The sequence below is a fragment of the Mytilus californianus genome, unplaced genomic scaffold (genome assembly GCF_021869535.1).
Source record: "Mytilus californianus isolate M0D057914Y unplaced genomic scaffold, xbMytCali1.0.p SCAF_3, whole genome shotgun sequence".
Classification (NCBI taxonomy): domain Eukaryota; kingdom Metazoa; phylum Mollusca; class Bivalvia; order Mytilida; family Mytilidae; genus Mytilus; species Mytilus californianus.
In genome coordinates, this window is record NW_026262679.1 from 28873284 (window position 1) to 28888558 (window position 15275).

Below are 15275 nucleotides of genomic sequence, written 5' to 3' on the forward strand. Positions count from 1 at the left end.
TTAGATATGGAGGAAAGTCTGTTTTTTTTGGCAGCTGAAATACCTATCCCCCTTTCTTTTTCAAAAGAGACAATAATCGACCTTTTTTCGTCTAACAAAGGTAAACAGCCTCCCTTGGGGTTTATATTATGTAATTTACTATGTGTTTCAATAAAAACACAAGAACAATGACAACCACTAAACTACAGATTCCTGGCTTAGATAAGACGTAAACAAAGACTATTTTGATTCGGCATATTGCATTAAACATAAAGCTGGTGAGCTTTTTAATGATTATAAAAGTATGGTGCGGATAATTTTATTCAAAATAATTGCTAAGCCTTAAAGGATTCTGTTTAAATTTATGGGCTTTATATTATCATTTCCATAAAAGATATGATGTGATATGCCGTTTTAATTAGGTTTCCACAAGAACAGAAAAATACAGCTCTAAAAAGTGTCCAATAGTCAGTCAGTGTCTTACATATATATTCCAATTTATACGCCTGATATATCCCCAAGGATTCTGTTTAAATTTACGAGCTTTATATTAACATTTCCATACAATATATTGATGTAACGCTTTAATCAGGTTTCTACAAGTAAAAAAAAAACAGTGTAAAATAGTTAGTGCAATACATACATATTCCAATTTATATCATTGATTATATAATATACCTCAACATGTGATCCACAACTGCCTACACATTTATTGCACGGTAACATTTTCTACAAACAAAGTTTGGATCTTCCTCTCCAGAGAGGTCCTGGATGGGTATTAAAATTTCATATATAGTCCCAAGAAAATTGGGGGAAGGTGGCAGTGCTATACAACCCTTCTTTAACAGCTGTCAGTTCTTTACCTCGGGGAAATTATATGTTGCCAATAGACACATTATTTGCTGAGCAAACACTGTAATTGATTCTGGAAGCGGATCCTGTAGATATACCATGAATAACCCCAACCTTCAACTGGTTATCTCTTTTTTTAGCAAGAAATCTAAGTGTTGTCAGAACATACAAGTTGGTTTCAAAGTTAAGTCAGCTTCAATTCACTATCTGATAGGGTGAATTGGGGAAGATAATCAGAATACTATAGCATGAAACAAATAATCTAAAATTCTAGCGTATAATTATAACAAAGAGCATATTTAACAATAACAATTTAGCTGTTTCTCATTCCTTCCCTCCTATTCAGGACTGTTTTTCATTTAATAATACATTTTTGTCTAGTCATCCAATTCAAATGTTAGTGATCGGTTAAGTGATGGGTTACCGCGTTAAAGGTCAGATCAATTCAGATTGATATTTGAACCAGTTAAGTGAGTCGGTGGGGTTCTGATGACTTTAAATTATCAAAAATTTCTTGAAAGTCAATATTTTATCATATATTGTTTAGGAATAAGGGATCATATGAAACATTTACGAATACAGACCTATAACTGAAGTTTCAAGTCCTCCGATTTCTGGTATGTCTTTCGTCAATTTACATGTACCTTAATTTAAACAAAAACACTAAAGTTGAACGAAACTCATCTAGGATCCTTCTATTCGCCCTGCAAAATGTTTTGCAATGTCACTCATAACAAGTTATCCAATATAAATAAAAACTATCTTCTCATTTTTTTCTTCTGAAGAGGATGTATCAGTTTAAACGTCTCCTTTTCGACAGGCTATTTATACATCCCGAACAGTCAAAAGTACGCTCTTAGCATCCCCTTAATATTTTCAAAGAGAATTAACTGTTGATGTTCTAAATAGCTATCGGATATTTATTTTTATTGTTGGCTTATTCAATTATCCCAATAAAATCGTCATATTTTTGAGTTGCAGCTGATGTTTTACAATACACATTTTGTGTTTTTCTTCCCTTAAATGATATACATATATTGCACAAATTGTTCACTTTAATATCCTGTTTCAAATGGTCAAACACAACACGAACTATATATATCCTATTGGAAATTATTCTGAGACTTTTAAGAAAAAAAAACATGCATCGGGGTCAGGTAAGGTTTGTTTATGTGAACACATTTTTTTGTTTTAATATATATTTTAATATGAATTTAAATGGTGCGTAGCAGTTTATGTCGTGACATGCAAAGTTTGCAAACTGTATTTTTTCACTTAATTGTTAAAATTAATTAAACATTGGAACTTTTTATTTTCATTGTTTGCGGCTCTTCGGTGTACCCTCCTTTTGCACAAAAAATATCTTAATATGCTGATGGGTTGATAGACATTTGCTTAACTTTTAGTGGCAAATATTTTATGCATGCTCAGGAAAAGAACACATTAACAATAAATACAATAGATACGTCTTTTAATAGAGGCGTCCGGGATGAAGATGGGGGAAGATTTGGATTGCCACTGGAAATTAATTTACTCATCATAGATACATTACTTGTACCAGGAAAATGAGGGTATATTAGATAGAAACAGAAATATGGCTTACCACAGGCAACCTACGAACTCCTCGAAGAATTGTTGCAAGAGAGCGTGACACTTTTTCTACAACAGGTATCGGATTGTATGTCCTCGTTCTGACCGCACGTGGCTGTGTACTTATACATCCCACACAACAAAGGGTTTTTCAGTCGGTTTGAAAAGACAAAAGCAACCATACTTTTATTTTCCAGTCTTCCTTGGGGCATATATTATGTAATTTACTATGTGATCCCATTGCACATTTCACCATTATAAATTTAATTCGTTATTTGTGAAAAACTATATACAGACTTTTGCTTCTGAAAAAAAACTCCGCTACGCATGTTTAATTTTTCCCAATTTTGCAATGGGAAGGCTTGTGTATTAAATGTAAAGGACAATATCATTTTTTTCTTTTTTCAGTTGATTTTCACTTTTCTGATTTTGGAAGATGGTTGGCAAAAACGCACTAGGTAAAACCGTACCTGCTTATTGAATAATAAAAAAAAAGTTTTGATTATAAATTTACACCTAGAAATGATAGCTCTTTAATCCACAGTCAGGTCTACGACGGTTCTATTCCAGTCGTTCCGTTAGTTGATTTTGTCGAAAGTATGGCTTTTTGAGGTTTAATGGAGTTCCCCTTTCTGAATTTACCTTTGAGTTCGGTATTTTTGTTTTTACATTTTCCGTATTTTTTCAAACATGGATTACAAGTAATTACCACTTTAGACTTCAATATTATAAAATGATTATTTTTAAGTTGATCGGAAATCTCTTTATAAAGATATTTTCTCAAGAAATCTACTTAATTCAATACATACTTATATCTGGTTTACAGGCTGACCGTGACTGTCAATCATTTTGCCCGATATTTACAGTAAATTACATCTTGATTCCGACTCATTTATCAGTTTAAATGTTCGTACTGCGCATTCGATCTTTTAAACACTCTAATTAGTTCAACTATGCCATTAAAGTAACATGTTACGTTGTATAGACTATTGATACATTCAAACGCAGTTACATGTAGTTATTGACAGTGGTAGTATCTTGATAATAATGCATGTTTCCTTTACAAAGTTTTCATATATAATTTCTGACTAAAAAAAGGCTACCGTAGTTGACCAATTTTTGAATCGCGGAAATCCGTTTAGAATCAACTAGTCAAGATAAAAACAAAACAATAACGGAGATAATTGTGTGAAGTCATAAAAAAAAAGAGCGAGATCGGGTATAGCAGGAGATCTCATTTCTCAGCAGAAACATACCCTGTCCTATCATATGGCGTTTAATTATTTTAGTTCATACGTTGCAATCGTGCATGTACTATATATACGAACTTTTATCACATGTGTAAACAGGGGTGTACTCATATCTTGGTTTGTATTTTCTAAATAGATTTACGAGATTTGAATATTGGTAAACTACTGCTGCCTCCGTACCCGCCATGCAAATGTACATTCAGTCAAAAATTACAATAGGGAATATAACCATATCTGTAAATTTATAGATCAAATGACTTTCATGGATTCTAAAGATCTTAGAAAACGAAAACATATATTCGCGCGTGACTTCATACACAGACATCATCATATTGGTTGACATATTCGTGACCGTAAAATTCATGTTCGTAGTGTTGATTTCAGTTGTTCTTCCTCATAACCCTGCTGGATAAGTTTTTGTGTCAGGAACACAACCCTGTTAACGAAGTCCGTATAGTGTGAACCTGCACGAGCGTAACATATAAAAGAGACATGAAAACGCAATACGATGGGGTCAAGGGGTATGTTACTGCAGAGAAATGGAACGTTGACAAATTATGGAAAGCTGAAATCGTCACGTTTGTCATTGAATTGTGGGTTATTCAGTGAAATGAAGGGAAGCATACAGCATCATATCTAATGTATCACATGTGAAGCAGGATCTGCCTACCCTTCTGATCACCTATGGTTTTTGGTTGGCATTGTGTTGCTCAGTCTCTAGTTTTATGTAGTGTTTAAGGTGGATCATTGGGATATATTTCCTCAGATAGAATTTTCTTATACTTCGCCTTAATGAAGATTTTACAATGCTTTTTTTCAAAAAATATAATAAAAATTATGGGTCGCCGTGCTATTTTTCAAGCTATAAGTCGTGCAAAATTACACAAATTTGCATAGATTGTTCATGAAAAAAACACATTTTTGTGAATGATAAGAAATCTATGAGATAGAATTTTAAAATAAAATATGAGAAGATAGGTTTTATAATATGCTTTAAGAAAATAAAAAGAAAAAATGGTGTCACCGAATTAGTTTTCTTGCTACAAGTAAAAAATCAAAATTTCACTATCATTTCAGTATAAAACTTTTACTATAAGAGTTATCTCCCCTTAAATGGCTAAGTTGAAAAAATGATTCTAAAAAACATTTATTTGGTATTTGTTTAAACATTTTGGATAATTTTGGATAATGCAATAAATCAGTTATTTTTCTTTATCTTTCACATAAATTGCAAATCTGTCTCAAAATTTGCAGATTTAGGCAAAGAACTAGACCGATATTGTACTGCTATTGTACAATCCAAGATGGCGGTATACAGTGAATCTACCTTGATAGACTGTTGTTTGTCTGTGTCGAGTTTTGCCATGATTTGTCGATCATTCTTCGACGTGTGAGTTTTGATTCTCCCTTTGGTATACTTCGCCTCTTTTTTCTGATAGTTAACTGATTTTATAAAATTGAACATTCCAATTGCGGACTTGAGATAAACGGTCGATTATTATGTTATTTACATTAGTATCTTACTGTAATAAAGAAGCGAAATATAACAAAGGTTTATTCAAACTCATTAGTGGCAAAAAACCCGAAAAACGACCAGAAGACTATCATTTCGTAAGTGTTTCAGTGCGCATATTCATTGAGTACAGGAAATTGATATACAATTTTCAGTGTTTTGTTCGTCAATTCTATTCTATTTAAAGCACATGCTTACCTAGTGAAAGATCCAAGAGTTTGTATTGTACGAAAGATGATGATTAAACAGTAGAAACACATTTCATATTATCCTCTCTTGCAATTATGTGTATCAAATCTGATAGTTGAAACTATACTTTACATCGCGAACTAATTTCTTTGTAGTAGATCTAGTCAAAAATGATGTCCTACAATATAATTATGCATTCATATTGATGAACACAAAGAAGTATTGAGTAAACAAAATGTAAAATATTTTATTCAAATAATATTCTACATTATAACATTAATATCTTGACTTACATCTAGAAATGGACAATGAGGGTCGGTTGAGAGATGATTTAAGCTTCTCAATTATGAATTATCTATTTCTATGTAGCAACATTCTAGCAGCGCCTGCATATAGAGTATATATCTCTCATTGATACGGTATTCCAGAACTTGTATGTCCTATCATGAGTTCCTTGAGTAGAGGGTTGAGCACTGTTTACAATGAAGTCCTTAAGTGGTGAAAATGATTTTATCCCTTTGAAAGTTTTACAGCCGCCATTACGATTTGGTTGATCGTTATGGAATATCTGTTTCACAGATGACGCCAGATATATGTTCCAGTTGTCGTAACCACAATCCCGTCCTCTTCTCATCGAATGTGACCTACCGGTTAGTCCTTACATGAACAACACGACAGGAGCCACATATGGAGCAGGATCTGCTTACCCTCCTAAAGCACCTGAGATCACCTCAGTTTTTGGATAGTTTTGTGTTGCTCAGTGCTAATTTTTCTATGTTGTGATATATATATTGTTGTTTGTCTTTTTTTGTCGTTTTTTGCCATGGCGTTGTCAGTTTATATTCGATTTATGAGTTCGAATGTCCCTGTTGTATCTTTCGCCTCTCCTTTACATTAATGTAAAAGTACTGTTGTGGAATTAGGTTGGGTGTTTAAGACTTGTTAGTTATAGTAGGTTACTCTGTTTGCGTAATGCTTACAAAGGTAGGGGTAATGTAACTATATGTGTAAATAAATGAATTATGTGTCCATGGGACACAGATGATGCCCCCGCTTTCTAATAACGCTTAAAGGGACATAACTAGAGAACTGTAAGTGACACTACCCGAATTTGTTCTTGATCTGTGTTTGATGGTAAAAAGCATTGTGTATAAGTTTCATAACATTTGGGTGAGGTAAACTAAAGTTAGTGAACGGAAACGAAAAAAGATGAATATTTCCATTTATAACGAGGCATAACTCGAGAACGGTAAAAGTGACGCCACCAAAATTCGGCCTTGATCCGTGTTTTGTGATTATTAGCATTGTGTGTGAGTTTCATAACATTCGGTTGAGGCAAACTTAAGTTAGAGAACAGAAACTAATTTTGGGACGTACGGACGGACGGACAAGGGATACACTTAATGCTCCCTCTGCCGTGGAAGGGCATAACAAGGGTAACAAACTACATGAACGGTTGACGCAACATAAATACAAGAAGATCCAGAAGTCTTCTCAAATACTGTAAATTAAGAATGTAATGCGATCTTGTTGCATATTTCACACTTTGTAAATGCCATAAGTAAACTTTGGAATTTAAAGTTATTGGTACTAGTCTTTCAAATTCATGCTTATTCTTGCATCGAAAATTTACCGATTTGATAATCAACTAAACCGATTCTTAATTACAAATAAGCATTAAGAATGTAATGCGATCTTGTTGCATATTTCACACTTTGTAAATTCCATAAGTAAACTTTGGAATTTAAAGTTATTGGTACTAGTCTTTCAAATTCATGCTTATTCTTGCATCGAAAATTTACCGATTTGATAATCAACTAAACCGATTCTTAATTACAAATAAGCAAATCAAATGAACTCCAAAAAAAAAGAGCGGGTGTGTCTACTGGGTTTATACATAATTATTTATTTTATATATGTATATAAAACCTGCAGCTCCACACAAAGAGTAACAGAAACGGTTAAAGTGAATTGCCTTACCGGTTTCACAAACAAATAAATGTAAAGCCACTTAGATTCAGATACTTAAGTCTACAAATAATTTTGCTTGATAAACAATCTTTAAATATATATTTAAGTACACGATACGGCTTTGTGAAGAGAGCAATTAAGTTTAATAAAGAATACAATTTTGTTTCCTTCGTCTAAACTGCGTTCACACCATATTGTGCCCTTGGTGTCGATCGCCTTTGTAATAAAATAGTATACTCAGAATTAAGAGAAGCCACATTGTTATGATTGTTTCCATTATGTTTGTAATAACGACAGAAAATGATCGTTGCAAAGTTCTTTCGAAAGTTCTGGCTAAATATGCAGTATATAACAGGATTTGCTGCAGAGTTCACATATGCAAGGATGGTAACAAAAACCACAAAGACCCATGTACCACTAAAAGGTACGTCAGAAACAGTATCGTAAATGAGTAAAATTTGATGAGGCGAATAGCTTAAAAAATAAATTGTTACGCTTGCTATTAACATTTTGACAACTCCTCGACGTGTTTTAATTGCTTCCCTCAATCGACCATTGTCATCGCGTGCATGTCCCTTGTTTGTCAAATTTGACTGTAAGGCTTCCACGCTTAGAAACAAATGTTTTCCAATTATAACGTAACACAATAGCTGAATCAGTAACGGCAGGAAATAGAAGATGACCGATTCCACATACTTAAACGTGAAGAACATGTCTTTGTTTGGTTCTGCTTCTGGAAACACAAGTCGACAAAAGCAAAGACTAGCATTAATTCCTACAGGGACAACAGTCACGAAGATGGTGGTAGGTAGTCCAAAACCAACTGCGACAAACCAAACGATCACCATAGTTACCATTGTATGGCGTCTGGTACACAAAATATGTGCCTTCAGTGGAAAGACGATAGCGATATATCTGTAAAATAAAAAGGAAAAACTGTCATTGAAAACTAATCTGATAAGAAAAACTTGCAGGCACAATGATATTGTATTTCTTTAATGTTATAAAAATGACAAGTTAATTGCACCAAACATACATTGAACACGGGAAACAGCAACTATTTAGCCTTGTATATAATGTGATTCTCATAAAGAACACTAATGTTATTTTAATTACAACATCTCGACATTTCAGGTGGTGTTTTATTTACTGATAAAACATATTGTACTGAATCAGATGAATATGTTGTAATTGGTATATTGCAGTTTATTTAATTAGAGGTACTATAATAGAAAAGGGAAACTTTGACCTTCATGACTTCAATGATTATGAAACATGTAGACATTAAAGCAAACAAAACAATAACATTAATTCAATTATATTTTAATTTAGAATAACAAAGGCATATTTTGTAAGTGTATCTTGTTTGCTGATTTCCATAACATTTCCTTTTGCGGTTCTAATCCTTTTTTGTCTGCTTAAATCAAACAATCCTGTGTACAAATTTAACATCACTGAAAATTGATCATTTACCGACATTTTTTTGTCCTGATTAAATATATTAATTTGCAACGAATTTATATCTAGAGGTATTATTTACGGTCTTCATTAAAAGACAGATATTTATATGCTTTGTCTGTAGTTATTCTTACAAAAGTATATCAGTATTGTCACATTCTTCAACCCTTTGATGTTATTATTCACTTAATTGAAACGTATTTAATACCCTTATTAATCTACACAGCTATATTAAATACGCTCGGGGAAATTAAATATCTAGCTAATAGCAAATTTCTTCCTAAATGTGCATTTTAAATCAACATCAATATTCTGTAAAGAGTTGTTACTTTAGAATTATCCGTAACCGGAATTAATTTTACTCGTAACAAAACTATAAATATCAGATTATGTTCATTATCTATTTTCTGATTCTGTTTTCTACGGATCTAGTTGCAGAACAAAATAATTTGCCATCCTTTCATCATGCACATAATAGAAATAAAAGACAGCACTGATATTATGTAAATGTTGTACTTTCCAGAACACACTTTGTCAGTATAAAAGTATAAATAAAGCACACTTCGCCTACAACTGGTTGGCGTATTGTACTTGTTTGAAGGTTGTAAAGAACCTGTCATGTCTGTAGAAGATAAATTTAGTACCTACGAGTTGAAACTTGTCATAAACTAAAATATCATAATTTTATATGCCGCAACTCCTCGGAAAGGTTATGAGGTGTGACATTTCTTTTACGATATAGACTTCCTAAATTTGTATATTTAGAAATAATTATTTAAGCTAACATTTATAGAGCTTGTAGGATCCGGAGCCAGTAATTGTCTCCCGGGACCAACATGAGCGGAAATATTTCCCGAAGTTGATATCTTCGATAATATAACACATACAATCATCCAAGTTTGCATGATGTTGTACTGTTGAATGAAGGTTATCAGCATCAAGGCCATAATAAGGTCAGTTTGACATACTTATTTTAGTTCAAGAATAACGGAGGAGACATTAATTGTCGGAATGCGCATCTGGTGTAGTATAACTTGCAATTGGTACTGTTAATACTAATTTCCACTACCACTTGGAAAACACCTCTGCTGTGCGAGGGTATCACCGGCCTAGTAGCCAATAATTCGGTACTAACATACAATTACGAATATTGTTTTACTGAAATTTTCTGTTTAAAACATTGGTTAATCATTGGAAATTGAAGAATGTATCTCCCGCAGGCACAGCCCGGGTTCCTCTTTGATCATTTACTTTACTTTTGGTCCTTTTGGGGGTTTATCAAGTCTTCAACGTTTGTATTTGAATTTGCAAATATTTTTGGTGTAAGAGGTAGCTCTTAAGTCTTAGTCGCTGTCATCAGCTAAAGTCTTGAATTAAAAAGAAGTAATAAACGCAACAGAACAGACGAGCTCTCTGATGTTAAAGACAACAATTTTCTGACAATCTGTAATTTACTCTAGAGTCTGATGATGAATTAATCATATATGGAAATATGAAAGCCCACCTTTTTTGGTTTAAGAGGTAGCTCATTTTAAAGTTTGCACACCTCTGATCTTACTCAATAATGTCAGCATGTAAAAAAAAAGACAAAATAACATATTCAATTTTGCATGCATTGATTGCGTTTGTTCAATTTTATACCAAAGTTTATATCTTGGAACATATGTACTTAAAACACGTACAATTATCTAAATAAGTATACTGTTTTTCATTGAAGGATTTCTTCAAAGTCGATATGTAGAATACATAAAATCAAGTGAGAAAAATTGTTTACCATATCTCTGGAGTAGCAACTCCTAAATACTTTTTTATTTAACATATAATAGCCTGTATGACTTTGTATCAATAGTTTAGGTTTATTATATGAATGTCATGTAAAATACTCTATGTTGTAACAATTATATATGTTATGTGTATATGCCCCCCTGGGGACCTAATTTGGAAAATAAAATATCTTATCTTAAATATCTTAACTTATCTTATCTTATCATAAAGCAGCAGGTCCATCAGCAAAAACATATAAATGCACTTATTCTTAATATAATTTATTAGCTCTATAGAGATCATAAATCAAGAAAGTAGCAGAACATCGGAGTTGGAAAGATGGACATTTAGATGTACTTGAGAAAATAGATCTTCATTGGGCAAATAAGAAAAGTGTTTAACTTTCTTTTTCTGTTTTAATAGTTAACTTTGACTTAAAGGTGTATATATATGTACAATAGGGTACTTGAGTTATAACCCTAACACTTTATTATAGGGTGTGTTTATATGTAGAATGATCTATGGTCCTAAAATATGGCTTATAGATGTATACATTGTCTTGTATTGCCATTTAAAAAAAAAATGGAATAGAGAGGCACATTTCGTAATCGTAGATATTCTAAGTTTTATGTCTTGATTGAACTTCAAGTCGTAGCAGCTGTCATCAGCTAAAGTCTTGAATTAAAAGAAATAATGAATGCATCAGAACAGAAGAACTCTCTGGTGGTAATAAAAACAAGAATTTGCTGACAATCTGTAATTCCCTCCCGAGTCTGATGTTGAATTAATCATATATGGAAATATGAAAGCCTACCTTTTTCTTATCACTTCGAGCCAAAAGAATTACCACTTGCATAATTACTGAAATGTACTGATTGATTGACACGTGTTCACCATTTTATTCTGTGAAAGCTGTCAGCTTTTTATTGTGTTTGTGATAAATCCTTTCTTGAAAGTAGCTTAAAGTAGACAAATTAATCTTGTTTGTGAAGTCTGTCTATTGAAAATGTTTTTTTTTTCATGTTAAAGAAAGATAATGAAAAGATTGAAATTCTTTGAACGAAAAACACAAACAAGTAAAATAATTAGTTTTTGACAGATTCAAATGCCAAATAGAAATATTACGAAGGTTTCATTTAAAATGTTTTACGAACGTTGTCATGTCTAAGATGACCATTATGCAATAAACGTATTACATGTGACTACGAATAGGATTTTTTTTATAAAAGTATACATATAAATAAAATAAAATGTATAACATTCTTTTTTCCAGTAAATTAACATTGACTCTGAGCGTCCCTGATGACCGCAAATGCACTTTAAGTGCAGTTAAATGGGCTGATTATATTTCATCCTGACACATTACTAATACGACTTTTCATTGTGTTTAAGTATGTCAAACACGACAGGTATCACTAGTAGAGCAAGATGATCTTATTAATTAGAAATACTATACATTGTCTGCATCACGTGGACTACATCTGGTGTAAATTGTAGTCAATGTAGAACACGCTGTGGTTTTGAGCATAACATTACAAGGACTATATGTCTTTTTTCCCCTTTTTAAACATGTGTCGATATCAGTTTGTATTGGAATCTTAACCATAAGGGTTGGTTGAGGATAATAAATGGAGTCACATAGATTTCTCCCATCCAGCTGTTTGATATGTGCTAGGAGGGCATGGTGTAGATGGATGTATAAAGACGAAGTCACGTTGGAATGAGGAATTTTAATCCAATGCGCCATGTTGGTAGATTTTACCGCTTTCTACAAACAAACAGACTTTCAATACCTCGTCGCATTACCTTGAGTAAAGCAAAGCAAAGTTGTTGCATGGTATCTTTCAGCATATGCAAAGTTAACTCTATCCAGTTTTCCCAGTAAACCCAATTTGCTGAAAACTCATATGGCAAAATCGTAGATATTTTATTCATATGATTTTGCACCATGTGACTTTGGTCCTTTAGATTAAATTGCGTCACTAGTTGTAGATCAAAAATATGAATTAAATCAAATTTGCGGATAATCAAGTCTTTTTCAGTTTTGGGTCTAAAACTAACGAGTCTTTGAAAACTTCCTTTGGTAGATATTTACAAATATGTTGTGTAATTCTAATAAAAAAAATACTTATAATTTGACTATTTACAAAACTGGAAGGATGAAATCACCACGTTTTTAAAAGAATTTGGCCGAAAACTCAAAATAAAAGGTGCTGTAAAATGTATTTAACCTGAAAAGTCAACCTCCTATATGCGAATAAATCATAAAAAATCTCTTTTTGTGTCTTTATTTCCAAGTTGAATTTTGCAAGTTTACGAATTTTCGATATTGAAACCACTTTTATACTACGGTTACGCTTCCGATTTCCAAACTGAAAAGGCCGCAAGTTTTCAAAGTAGACAATGTTCATTTATACACGAACAGAAGGCAAAAAACATGTACAATTCATCTATATTTGGACAAATTATTGATGCGCAACTTGAGAATTGGCATATTTGCATATTTATTTCAGGGGCATGATAATCCTATTGCAATGACTGTCGTCATAATAAGGCAATATGGTCGCTATGCAAATTAGCAAAATACCCCCTACTTTGCCATATGTACACAATTGGTTTATTGTTATTTTATTCTTATCCTTAATTTGCACTGCATATTTGCCAAAGGATGTTAAGCTAGCAAAAATCAATATTTTATGAATCGGTCAAATATTAGTTCATATTTATATGTGTATGGTGGATTATAACAGTGATCTCAGACTCCTTGACATATTACAGGAATGAATCTGATTTCAGATGTTTATGTATGAATGTCTATAACACAGTGACATGAAACTCATGGACATATTACAGGAATCTGACACTCCTTTACTTGACAATATAGGATTCAGATTACAGATGTTTTGACTATTGCAGATATCCAGATTACAGTTTCCTCGTAAATGTTGGTCAAGTAAAACGTCAGATGCAGCTTTAATGCCTAATATATCGTTTAAATGATGGAGATATCAATAAAGAGCCTATAATACATTTGAAGATAATACTGAGCAATACATGTACTAATCACAAAATATCTGCATAAAGTGGTATATGTAAATAAAATGCATCCAGATTTAGAGATGGTTATTAAACAGCATGGGGAAATGAGACTCGCATCTATTGTTGATTTGAGACGTGTCCAAAGGGAGCATCTCAGAACACAGCTTTGCAATACCGATATAATGAATCCTGCTGATACTGACTGATCATATTAACTTACAAGTAGGGACATTTATAACCATCTTCATCAGTGTCTAGGATCAGGACAGTATTCTAGACTAGACCAGGACGATTTGCGACATAACATAAAGCATTGTGAGAGCGGTTCAGAAGACAGTTTTATTTTCGTCCTTATACAGAAGAAAAGCCAACTTCAAATTGTTTAGTAAACCTAATAAAAAGGTTTTTTTTTATCCTGATTCAGATGAGGGGAAGCTGAGGAAAGTACAACAATTTAAATAATGCATCAAATGGAAAGACAGAGTAACAACAAGGTAAGTTGATGCCCAAATATGGTGAGCCGAGTTGAACTCTTATAGATTCCAGTTGCAAAACGCAGTTCAAACTGGCTTTGAGATCAATTATGTATGTCCATAATATTGCAGTAGGAATATCCGACTAAAGTGTAAGATGCTATCTAATCGAAATTAAAAGAATTGAAAATACTTTTTTTTCTTTATGAAACAACCACTTTGCATATTTAATTTCTTGAATGGAAATGACGTTTTAAAGTAAGTAACGAAGTAGAAAGATGTTATATTGCTTTTTCTGCTTGGTAAATTCATAAATTGAAAGTAAACATCTCTAGAAAATTTGGAATGAAGTATTGAATTGGAATGTTTTCATTATATTTATTTGTATGTTGCATTTTTGAAGACATGAAGTTTATATATCATTTCCAGTCGACCATGTGATGAAAATGTATAGCAAACCATGATGCGGTGATAAATTATAATTGGTCTGAATCGCCTTTTCCATCTAATAAGTGGAGCACCTGAGATCACCCCCAGTTTTTGGTGGGGTTCGTGTTGCTTAGTCTTTAGTTTTCTATGTTGTGTCATCTGTACTATTAATTGTCTGTTTGTCTTTTTATTTTTGGTCATGGCGTTGTCAGTTTGTTTTCGATCTATGAGTTTGACTGTCCCTCTGGTATCTTTCGTCCCCTTTTTAAGAATAATAAGTTTATTAGACAACAATTTTGTATTTTGAATACATTTTTTTCGATGGCAAGTATGTTTTAATTTTTTTTTTAAAGTGAGTATTACACAAGGAATAACTTGTAAATTGTCGATTTCATGTGACGTTTACTTACAAAAAAATAATGAGCGAATGCAAGATTTACACAATTTATGAGTTTATAGCAATAGTAGTATAAACGCATTTGGCAATGCCAATATGTTGACAACTTTACTGTCCAACAGCATTGTACTTGATCAAGTGGCAAAGCAATTAAAGTTATAGGTACTAGTTTACTCCGTTCAATGAATATACCTCCGGCCGTGGAAATGTTATCCGGTTTGCTTTGAAAAAAAAGCTGTTCACATATTGTTATATATGAATAAAAGAAAATGAATGTTAGGTATACTGTAACGAGACAGAACACATGATGATCTGACAGTTTTAATGAATAAGAAATTTACTGACCACAAATGTTGACCATTTTCTAATAA

The 15275-nt window shown here is 32.6% G+C and overlaps 1 protein-coding gene across 1 annotated transcript in view; it reads right to left on the reverse strand.

Annotated features, from left to right (window-relative positions):
- Positions 1 to 7259: 7259 nt before the first annotated feature.
- LOC127734313 (neuropeptide receptor 15-like) overlaps positions 7260 to 15275 on the reverse strand; it is a 28176-nt gene continuing 20160 nt past the window's right edge. The window contains exon 2 of the mRNA XM_052244137.1: positions 7260 to 8259. Coding sequence (XP_052100097.1) covers positions 7518 to 8259 — 742 coding nt within the window. The 3' untranslated portion in view covers positions 7260 to 7517. The remainder of the gene's footprint in view (positions 8260 to 15275) is intronic.